Below are 11923 nucleotides of genomic sequence, written 5' to 3' on the forward strand. Positions count from 1 at the left end.
TAGCTCGAGCTCGGAATAGAGGTAAGACTGGCAAGGCAGGGTCACTAATCACTCTGGCCTTTATGAAGAATGTTCCGGACAGACACGTAAAGGTCAGGGCCTGTTGTCACAAGTTGTGCATTTATTTTCAGCCTCCTCCAACCTCTTAACTTTCATCTGTTAGACCATTTTTCCTCTGTGACACTGTAAATGTTTTTGTCAGACAGCCCAACTTTTTCGACAATTTGTGCTATTGTTATTGTAAATGTAAAAACAGTGCACTGTCTGATGGAGAGATCACAAGCTTATTTTGACGTGTGTGTGTGTGTGTGTGTGTGTGTGTGTTTGCGTGCACCAGATCACATTTACATCCTGTTCCTAAGGACCCTTCTTAATTTCATGCCCTCATCACAATTTCATGCCCTGCTTTGTTCCAGTCGGAGCGTAACCGTGACTAACGTTACACTTTTGCCTTTTTTACAGCTTACCAGAAAGTCTCAGTCTAGTGACTGAACAAGCAACAAAAACACTGACTGACAATGACTGCAAGTCAAGTGTTTATTTATTGACATTTGCCGTATAGTTATTATGAGACCCGTGTGACCTGTGTCCTGACTTGGCCTGTGTCCACAGCTCTGTCTGACTGATGCTTTACTGATGCTTTACTACGGTACGTGAGCCACATGTTCCACTGAACAGGCTAAATATGTTTTTGAATGCGAAAGCACTGCAGCATCCAGCAGGTCAAGATGTTCCTAATGTAGCCGAGACGTCCTGAGAGACAGCGGGCATTTAAAACACCTCTCCTACCTTAGTCTGCCATGTAGGCCTTATTAAATTAGATTCTCCACATTTAAAAGGTGAAATTCTTTTTTAAAGCATGTGAATTTTATTTTCTTAATGAAATCTTCAAATACCCATAGCTATAACACATGACACTTTGATATACGTTTTTTTAAGAAGGCAAAACTTTCATATAAAGATTGTACTTTTATATCCAGTCGGAGCGTAACCGTGACTAACGTCACACTTTTGCCTTTTTTACAGTTTACCAGAAAGTCTCAGTCTAGTGACTGAACAAGCAACAAAAACACTGACTGACAATGACTGCAAGTCAAGTGACACTTTGATATACATTTTTTTAAGAAGGCAAAACTTTCATATAAAGATTGTACTTTTATATAAAGTACTTTCATATAAGTGTCCTGAGAGACAGCGGGCATTTAAAACACCTCTCCTACCTTAGTCTGCCATGTAGGCCTTATTAAATTAGATTCTCCACATTTAAAAGGTGAAATTCTTTTTTAAAGCATGTGAATTTTATTTTCTTAATGAAATCTTCAAATACCCATAGCTATAACACATGACACTTTGATATACGTTTTTTTAAGAAGGCAAAACTTTCATATAAAGATTGTACTTTTATATAAAGTACTTTCATATAAGTCCTAGAATAAGGGCGTATATAAGATATACATACATATATCTTTGTATATATGAAAAAATGAATAAATAATAAATAAAAAAGCAGCTATTATACTTTAATTTTAGATTATATATTTTCTATTAAAGAATTTTCGTTCCCCCACATATATAGTGATAGAAAACATACTTTTGAAATTCCAGATTATGTATTTTTTTAGCTTCACCAAATATCATATATATATGCAATTAATGAAAAATAAAAAAAGAACATTAAATATAAAAATCACATATTATACTTTCAGTTTAGATTACCTTTTTCCTATTTTCTATTAAAGACTTTTCTTTTCCACAAAATACATTTTTACGTACTTTAACATATCGTTTTGCTCCAAAACATACTATTGTAATTCCAGATTATATTTTTTTAGTTTCACCAAAAATACTACATAATACTTAATAAAATAAACTATTATAGGCTATATATTATAAATTATTATTATATATAGTTTAAACATCACAATACTTTCATTTTAGATTACTTTTTTCCTATTTTCTATTAAAGACTTTTCTTTTCCACAAAATAAATTTTTACGTACTTTTAACATATCGTTTTGCTCCAAAACATACTATTGTAATTCCAGATTATATTTTTTTAGTTTCACCAAAAATACTACATAATACTTAATAAAATAAACTATTATAGGCTATATATTATAAATTATTATTATATATAGTTTATTCATAGTATATTATGTATACTAGAAAAAAAATTTATATTAAAAAAAACATAAAATACTGTTAAAGATTAAATCGTTTTTGGGCGTGTTCAAAAATCCCATCCATTTTCTTTAAACTTGCAAACAAAGACTCGAGTGTAATCATTGATTACACTGTGACACATTCCTGTGTAACATATAAAGCATTGCATAACACTGCGCAACAGTATCAACACAAACTTTCTCGATTCCTTCTAATGATAGGTGGGTGTGTCCCCTCGCCACTGCCTCGCAGCGATTGGCTGCGCCAGCTGTCAATCAGTGGGCGTGTGCGCTTGTGTTTTCACATACTTCTCCTCCTTTATACCTCAAGGCTCGAGCATCAAAATAAAGCACCAACACACAAAACGAGGACAATGAGGGGCGCCGGCCGGTCCAAAAACACGCAGAATCTGGATAAGAGGGGTAAGGAGCATGAGGTTATGGCTGTTCTCTGGCGGAAGCAGCTGGTATTGTGTGCGCGAGAAGGAAGAAGTAAACAAGACTGTCACGTATTGTGCCCTTCATGACAACTGTGAGGGGGGTGAATTTTTTTATAACTCATCCGTTTAAATTATATTAAGCCTTAAAATTCTGCATAATTAAGGGCGTGGCCACTTGAGTGACAGGTGGCTTGCCGCTGCTGTTACCACCGTCGAGCTCGGTGGGCGTGGTTTCAGCAGCCAGCTCCCCCCTCTTTGCCTATTTTCGATTATCCGGGAGTGACGCGCGGTGACGCGCTGCCAAGATGGCGACGGCCGCCTCCGCCCACTTTTGAGCTTCAAAAACGGACGCCAGGACTGAGTTTGGGCACCCCTGGACTATACAAAAAGAATACCGGTAATATAAATGTCCAGTACCACACGGGGGCGCTCGGACAAGCGCTGTTTTAGAACAATCGAGAAAACCTGCTGTATCTCATGTGATGCATCAATTTCTTGGGCATTTCTTCATTGCTGGAAAAACCTGTTTTACACAGGCTTCTACATGTTTTCTGTCGTCTGCTTGATAGTTTATACTTTTTTAGGAAGCGAAATGCCTTTTATTATACTGTAATTATACTAATATCATCCTTCAGGTTTTGGTACACATGTAAAATCTTTAATAGTTTGTATAAAGTAAGCCAAGAATTCATACAACCTCTGCTCAGGACGATTTTTTCGTCTTACTGGAGACATTTGTTCACTTATAATAATTTAATTTAACTTTAATAATAATAATAAAAAAACTTACAAACAAATGAAAATACTTTGGAGATGCAGCAACCTTAAACGACTATGATTAGTTCATCTAAAGTAACAGACACCACGCGACAAATGACATAAAAAAAAAAACTTTTCACCAGTTATGTTTGAAATATTATATAAGTTATAAAATTTAGACTGTTGTATAGACCAAGCCACTTAAACACTTATTTTTGGATTATTATGTATGTCCTAATCACCGTGTATTTGTCTATGTTAATCAATCACTATGTAAAAATACACCACGCATTACGGTAAAGTGTAGTAGGTGCGCATTTCCCGCTGCTGTTACGGTAGTGTTGTTCTCTACCAGTTATTGTTCAGCGCCGTCTTTAGTGCTCACTGATGGTTATGAACGCTTGTGTGTAGAGACGACGGATAAAATGAATGCAACAAAGGACAGCACGGAGCAAAGCGGTAACAGTCTAACCCGAGAGCTCACACAGAATCCTTTAAAGAAAATATGGGTGCCATCCTCCACTAACGGCCTTCCAGACAGACACATTAGTCAAAGGAAGGGTGAGTATGGATGAAAGGATGAGAACCGGACACTGATGCTGGAGTCAGATGCGTGTTAAAGAGGCTTTCTGATGCAATGCTTATATGGCGATACAATTTAACGATGGTTTGAGCTGGACTTAAATAATTCTAGAAGCGTTTTGTTTGATTGCATTTAATTTTGTTTAATCAAACATGTCAAATAGACAATTTCATAAATTAAAATGGATGATTACGAGTTATATTTATATTTGTAGCCTATATAGCGTTCAGTAATAACAATTTCAATTGTGCACTAGTATGTGCATATTAAAATAAACTATAAATATAGTATAATATTAATAATAAAAAATATATACTTGAATATATAAAATATTTACAGTGCCATTATTTCATCTATATTAAGTGTTCCCATGATTATGGAAAACCTGGAAATATAAGGGAATTTTAAAATTATGTTTTCTAAGCCAGTCAAAGTTATTCATGGAAATTTCTATAATAAAAATAAATTTTTCATCTCTACATTATCAGTTATGCTGTCTCTAAAATATTTCAACAGCTAAATATTGCTTTTGTAAAATTGCTCTGTTCTTGATTTGTTAAAGAAATGTTTTACCTCTAAAAAAGCTGTACTAATTTAAATATTAGAGTATTTTTGTGTACAGATCAGAAACAACATATAATTTTCACCCATTTTAAATTGCAGGACTATGTGGACGTTGATATGATAATATGCAGTTTGATGAGGAGATACCGAAATGACTTATGCTCTACAGTGACAACTCACAGATTTTATTAAAGCAATAAAAAGGTCACCTTAACTGCACATAGATTAAAACATTTCAGTTCTTTACAGCATATGGTGTGATGATCGACAGTTCACCTGCAGTATATAGGAAGAATATTATTGTTAAACATCTCTGCTTAGTTTTTTATGAGCTGCTGTTTTTTTGTCTTTCAGTATGCATGACCAACTGCCCCACACTTATAGTAACTGTTGGTCTACCAGCCAGAGGAAAGACCTACATCTCCAAGAAACTGACACGCTACCTCAACTGGATTGATGTTCCAACAAAAGGTAAAATGCATATTTGTGACTTGAAATGCTGGCCATGAGTTTGTTGTTACAGATGTTTTGCTCATCCAGAAATTGGCTTGTCTTGGTGTTTTAACTTTGCAGAGTTTAACGTTGGGCAGTACAGACGTGAATGTGTGAAGATCTACAAATCCTTTGAGTTCTTTCGGCCAGACAATGAAGAGGGGCTTAAAATCAGGAAGTAAGACATTGATTTTTATCAGCGGCAACCATTCAGAATGTGAAATGAAACTGCTAGTTTAAAAAAAAAAAATGCTAAGAATGCTTAGAAGCTCATGTGATTTTTTTTGTCTCTTCTAGGCAGTGTGCATTGGCAGCTCTCAATGATGTACGGCAGTTCCTCACAGACGAAGGTGGCCAGGTGGCGGTAAGAAAACATCATTTGAACACAATGTGTATAGAATATAGAATATGGGTAAAAATACTGTGCTCAAGTACTTCAGTTGCAATGTAACAGTTCCTTTTTGTATGCATGTACCCATTTTGCTTTACAATCTTTAGGTTTTTGATGCCACAAACACAACAAGAGAAAGGAGGGAGACGATCCTCAGATTTGCAGAGCAGAATGGTTTCAAGGTGCTGGATATGGGATCATTCATCTATGCTGTGTTTCTCATTTGTTTGCTCTTTTAAAACACTCTTTTCACACCCCTCAGGCTTTCTTTGTGGAATCTGTGTGTGAAGACCCGGATGTTATTGCCGAGAACATTGTGGTAAGTCTCAGAACTGCAGAACATCTTCAAAACCTTTATCTTCCATTGTTTTTTGTCTAAATTGGTGGTCTTGGTGTTCAGCAAGTGAAGTTGGGCAGTCCAGACTACACACACTGTAACACAGAAGAGGCCGTCGCAGACTTTATGAAGAGGATTAAATGTTATGAGAACTCTTATCAGCCACTGGATGAGGAACTGGACAGGTAAATGCCATTTCGGTGCTGCTGAATCCAAACTATGAATCTATGAATTTCACACTGTTTTTTTTTGTTGGTGTGTTCAGGGACCTTTCGTTTATTAAGATCATTGATGTGGGGCGGCGGTACCTGGTGAACCGGGTCCAGGACCACATACAGAGCCGAATAGTGTACTACCTTATGAATATCCACATCACGCCCCGCTCCATCTACTTGTGCCGGCATGGAGAGAGTGATCTGAACATCAAAGGTCGTATCGGTGGAGATTCAGGGCTCTCGGCTAGGGGAAAGGAGGTAAGCTGTATAGGCCTGTTTGCATTGACTGATAATTTTTAGTGTAACTAACAAGCACAAAAATGGCTTGAGGCTTGACAGTCTTGAAATAACATGTAAAACTAATTAAATCAGGACAGAAAAATATTATTGTATCATAATAAGATTCTAATGCTATTATATACAACTGTTTAAAAGTTTGGAGTCATTTTAATTTTTTATTACTTTTCAGCAAGGACTCATTAAAGGATCACTCCACTATTTTTGAAAATAGGCTCATTTTCCAGCTCCCCTAGAGTTAAACAGTTGAGTTTTACCGTTTTCGAATCCATTCAGCCGATCTCGGGGTCTGGCGGTAGCACTTTTAGCTGCAGCTTAGGCTAACTAAATAGGCTAACTTCCGTCAACATAACCAACGTGACCACCTGCTTGCACAGGGAGCGTGCTGAGGACTATTTCAGGCGCTGCGTAATATCATTGCGCCTGCTGCACCCATGGTATGGCAGCAAAGTTCCTTGATTATTACGCCGGAATGAGAGTATAGTTCCTAGCCATATCGGCCTAGAAAATCGCAACTTTTCACTTTCCGTCGGTCTTAGTACACGATGTAACTACAGAAGAGTCAAGTTTTAAATAGGAAAAATATCAAAACTCTTTGGTCATTTTTGAGCGAGATGCTAATGGTCTAATCAGATTCAATGATCTATGCTAAGCTGCAGCTAAAAGTGCTACCGCCAGACCGGGAGATCGGTTGAATTGATTCGAAAACAGCAAAACTCAACTGTTTAACTCTAGGGGAGTTGGAAAATTAGCCTATTTTCAAAAATAGTGAAGTGTTCCACTATTCAAACAATACCAGATTTATAAATATAGACCATAGGGTTCAAGAGCTACAGACATTTTTATTTGGGTATGTCGTTTTTCAGAAAATGCTCAAAAATAGGGGCGCACAGTAAGTGGTTAAATTAATCAAAAATGTCAGTAAAAACATTTATAATGTTAGAAAATATTTTTTGTCAAATAAATGCTGTTCATTTAAACTATATGTTCATCAAAGAATTCTGAAAAAAAAAATGCATCATGGTTTCCACAAAAATATTAAGCAGCACAACTGTTTTCAACATTGATAATAAAAAAAGAAAAAGTTTCTTGAGCAAATCAGCATATTAGAATGATTTCTGAAGGATCACGTGACACTGAAGAATGTAGTAATGATATCTTGCCATCACAGGAATAAATTATGTTCCAATAGAAAACAGATATTTTAATAGGTAATAATATTTCACAATATTACTGTTTTTAATATATCTTTATTAAATATAGGCAGCATTGGTGAGCATAAGAGGAAAATATATTTTTTTCAAAAACATTCAAATCATATTAGCCTTAAACCTTTTAATGGTAGTGTAGAAAAATGGACATAATGATAAACATTAGATATTATAATAATTTAATCTTCAAATACCCATGGTCCAGAAATGAATGGTGAATTCTAAGTGAAACACTTGTAAATGCAGTTAAAATTATTGATTTTAGTTCAATTAAAAAATTTAAATAAATAAATGTATGCATTTAGCAGACGCTTTTATCCAAAGCGACTTACAGTGCATTCAGGCTATAAATTTTTTATCAGTATGTGTGTTCCCTGGGAATTGAACCCACGACCTTTGCACTGCTAACACAATGCTCTAACCACTCAGTTGTATCGTTGAAAATGAGTTTTGGACAAATGACTTTGAGCAAAAAGTCCTGCTTCTCTGTGTTTTAATTAGATCAGGTGTCTTAGACCTTTTCAAAGAATATATGTTTCTTTTGTGTTAGGTAATCATTTAAACCTCTGTTTTTTTCACTGTCCCTCTCAGTTTGCTAAGTCTTTGGGCCAGTTTATCCAGTCGCAGAATATCCATGATTTGAAGGTGTGGACGAGTCAGATGAAGAGGACCATACAGACGGCAGAAGCTGTGGGAGTGCCATACGAACAGTGGAAAGCTCTCAATGAGATTGATGCCGTAAGTCTCTTATTTCTGAACGTTAAACAAGCTTTGTCTTTATTTTAGGGATATTGTGTTACTTGACTCTTCAATCTGTGTGTGTTTAGGGTGTTTGTGAGGAGCTCATGTATGAGGAGATCCAGCAGAGATATCCACTGGAGTTTGCATTACGAGACCAGGACAAATATCGTTATCGCTATCCCAAAGGAGAGGTCTGTTTACATCAGATCAGTTTTCATTCAAACAGTTGCATTTCATTTTAATTGATATCACAAGGGTTAATGGTCTTATGTTTAGCATAGATGTTTTTTAGCATTGATATTTTATCCTTTAGTGTTTGTATTGCTCTTTTTTGTCCCTTTGGCAACAAACAGCTTTTACTTACACTTGAGCACATTAAACAACCATCAAATAAATGTTGCTGATTGCTAGGCTCTCTGTTAGCCATTATCCTCAGGATTGCTCACCAGCTAAATTCTCTGAAATGGAGTAAACAAGTCTGTTTTTAGGCTGCATTGACATTGTTCCAAAAAGGCCTAATTGACGTTATTTCACTTGTTTTTGCGAGCTGTTATTACTCTGACCGAGCACATCACACACCACTACCCTCAACCCGCACATACACACTTCCATTTGCTCCTCTCATCTGTCAGGTTGTGAGCGCGTCTGTTCTTCAGAGCAAGTAGTTCTCATTTAGATCAGTATCTCAAACCTGTTTACTCAGAGAGCATTAAAGGACCACAATGTTCTCAATATATTAGATAAAGACTGGGTGCAAGGTCCTTGTGACTTGTGTTTAAGTTTGCATGCATTTATTCCAGTACTGTACATAAGGGTGTGTGTTTTAGGACTGTGTATCATTCTTATATCAATTTTGATTCAGTATCAATGAGAAAGGTGGTTGCACCTTTATTTTACAGTATGTGTACTTATCTAAGAAAGTACTGGGTAAAATAAGGTAACTACATGGGTTAAGCTTAGGCTTAGGTGTAGGTTCAGGGTTAGTGCCTAGTTATTAACCTCTCACTGTAATTACTATGATAAGTACTAGGGCTGTGCAATATATTGAAATTATCGAAATATCGCAAATGTGCATATCGCAATATGCATATCGCTACAGCTTGCAATATTTGAGGCCATGAACAAAAGACAAAGAGAAAATCACTCACTGCTCTTACCTAAATAACTTTTGTAGCTTAAATAAGAATCAGTGCATATTGAATTCAAAGAGTAAATACTAAGCAGTGTTTTTTTTTATTTATTTGAGTTATCGCATATCGCATTTTTCTTCAATATCGCACAGCCCTAATAAGTACATAGTATACATGCGGAACAGGACTGTAAAATAATGTGCTACCAGAAAGGTTTCTGTGAACATATGATTTAAACTAATGTGAAAATTGCAACTGTGCAATATCAAAACATTGTTTAATAGTAGGTCTCAAACCACTAAATATAATTAGCTTTTTTATATAATGGTCAAAATTTTGTGAAAATCATCTCATGTCCATTGATAAAAATGCAAAGATTAATAGAAAGATTGATTTTTGGATTTTAAGAATCTTGTACCAGATTGTGTAAAATTGTAGGTAAAAATATATCCTTAACACACACACACACACACACACACACACATATATATAATACTATTTTGAATTAGCTTTTTTTTTTTACATTTTGTTTTAATTTTACTTGTAGTTCAAGATTTAATAACGATAACTTTGTGATGTGCTTTTGTCATTTTATTAGTTTTTTTATAATGTTTCTATTTATCTTAATTTTAGTAAATTTAGTACTTCCGCTTTATTTTGCATTTATTTTATTTTATTTCTATTTATTTTGCATTTATTTTATTTCAGTTTTTTTGCCAATGCAACATTTTACATTTCCAGTTCAACATTTATTTTATTCCATTTTTATTCTCTGTGTTTCTATTTTTATAATTATATATTTTATGTGTAATGATTGTATATTTTCACTATTTTAATCACCTCCTAGCTTTTCTGCAGTTCACTTCAAGAGTTCTGTTGTGTGACAAATGAACTTTTCAAAGTACAAATATTCAGTGTAGTATCACTTGACGTTTCATGCCAGCTGCTGATTTTATCCAGCCCCTTTTGTGATGTGATCATTATATAGCAAATGGAACAGTGTTGTAATCGAGTATTCTCCTCGCAGTCTTATGAAGACTTGGTCCAGCGGCTGGAGCCGGTGATCATGGAGTTAGAGCGGCAGGAGAACGTTCTGGTCATCTGTCATCAAGCGGTCATGAGATGCCTGCTGGCCTACTTTCTGGACAAGACTGCAGGTAATAACCACCATGACACCACCCATGAAGAGCTTGCCTCTTTTTAAATCACAGTTCACTTGCACTGAAGTGCACTGATGATTAACGCATTTAAAATCTAATCTAAAGTCTACTTGTTTGGTGTGTTTTGTAATTTCCTGCAGAGGAACTGCCTTACCTGAAATGCCCTCTACACACAGTATTGAAGTTAACACCGATGGCCTATGGTAAGACACCCTTTCTGAACTAACCTGGACATTATTCTTTAAATGACGCTATTCCGGTCTTGATTGTGAATCATTCTGAGTCTTCAGGTTGTAAGGTGGAGTCAGTCTGTTTGAACGTGGATGCTGTGAATACACACAGAGACAGACCATCGGTAAGACTCACAAACACACAGCCACTGAGCATGTCAGTCAGTTCAGTGGTTAAAAAGCCTCTCCACCTGTTTTCTTTTAAGGGAAAGTGTGCAGTCAGTCTGTAGTTATGCTTGAGAGCTCTTCTGTATAATAAAGTGATTAAGCTTTAAGGTCTCCTGAGCCTCAGCTGTCACATGAAAGTTCACTGATGATTTTACCTACTAGCATTATTAGGATGTACTGTAGCATGTCATTTTATTATTACTGAGATACTATTTAGGTTTTATTAACAATTTGAATATACACACACACCCATATATACAGTGGGGAAAATAATTATTTGATCCCCTACTGATTTTGTAAGTTTGCCCACTTACAAAGAAATGAAGGGTCTATAATTTTTATGGTAGGTTTATTTTAACGGATAGAGAGAATATCAAGCAAAAAATCCAGAAAATAAAGCACTGTTCAAAGGTTATAAATTGATTTGCATTTCAGTGAGTCAAATAAGTATTTGATCCCCAAGCAAAACTTGGTGGAGAAACTCTTGTTGGCAAGCACAGAGGTAGGACGTGTCTTGTAGTTGGTCACCAGGTTTGCACACATCTCAGGAGGGATTTTGTTCCACTCCTCTTTAAAGATTCTCTCTAAATCCTTAAGGTTTCTTGGCAACTCAAAGTTTCAGCTCACTCCACAGATTTTCTATAGAATTAAGGTCTGGGGACTGGCTAGGCCACTCCATGACCTTAATGTGCTTCTTTTTGAGCCACTCCTTTGTTGCCTTGACGGTATTTTTGGTAATTGTCCTGCTGGAAGACCCATCCATGACCCCATCTTCAGTGTTCTGGCTGAGGGAAGAAGGTTCTCATCCAGAATTTTACGGTGCATGGCCCTGTCCATCGGTCCTTCAATGCGGTGAAGTCATCCTGTACCCATAGCAGAGAAACAGTCCCAAAGCATAATGTTTCCACCTCCATGCTTGACTGTAGGGATGGTGTTCTTGGGGTCATAGTCAGCATTTCTCTCCCTCCAAACACAGCAAGTCGAGTTGATGCCAAAGAGTTCAATTTTCTTCTCATGTGACAACCGCACTTTCTCCTAAGCCT

At 36.1% G+C, this 11923-nt stretch overlaps 1 protein-coding gene across 3 annotated transcripts in view; it reads left to right on the forward strand.

The window, feature by feature from the left end:
* The first annotated feature begins 2447 nt into the window (after positions 1–2447).
* The window catches only part of LOC107715804 (6-phosphofructo-2-kinase/fructose-2,6-bisphosphatase 4-like), a 20359-nt gene continuing 10883 nt past the window's right edge, over positions 2448–11923 (forward strand). For 2 of the 3 annotated variants that reach the window (XM_016522011.1, XM_016522010.1), the window contains exons 1-14: positions 2448–2585; positions 3773–3922; positions 4863–4979; positions 5082–5178; positions 5298–5364; positions 5499–5573; positions 5654–5710; positions 5792–5913; positions 5994–6201; positions 8043–8189; positions 8279–8383; positions 10350–10479; positions 10623–10685; positions 10773–10837. In XM_016522011.1, coding sequence (XP_016377497.1) covers positions 2537–2585; positions 3773–3922; positions 4863–4979; positions 5082–5178; positions 5298–5364; positions 5499–5573; positions 5654–5710; positions 5792–5913; positions 5994–6201; positions 8043–8189; positions 8279–8383; positions 10350–10479; positions 10623–10685; positions 10773–10837 — 1452 coding nt within the window. In that variant the 5' untranslated portion in view covers positions 2448–2536. The remainder of the gene's footprint in view (positions 2586–3772; positions 3923–4862; positions 4980–5081; positions 5179–5297; positions 5365–5498; positions 5574–5653; positions 5711–5791; positions 5914–5993; positions 6202–8042; positions 8190–8278; positions 8384–10349; positions 10480–10622; positions 10686–10772; positions 10838–11923) is intronic. The other variant, XM_016522012.1, reaches the window with a different exon arrangement.

The sequence above is a fragment of the Sinocyclocheilus rhinocerous genome, unplaced genomic scaffold, assembly GCF_001515625.1.
Source record: "Sinocyclocheilus rhinocerous isolate Xijiao unplaced genomic scaffold, SAMN03320098_v1.1 scaffold899, whole genome shotgun sequence".
Taxonomy (NCBI): Eukaryota; Metazoa; Chordata; class Actinopteri; order Cypriniformes; family Cyprinidae; genus Sinocyclocheilus; species Sinocyclocheilus rhinocerous.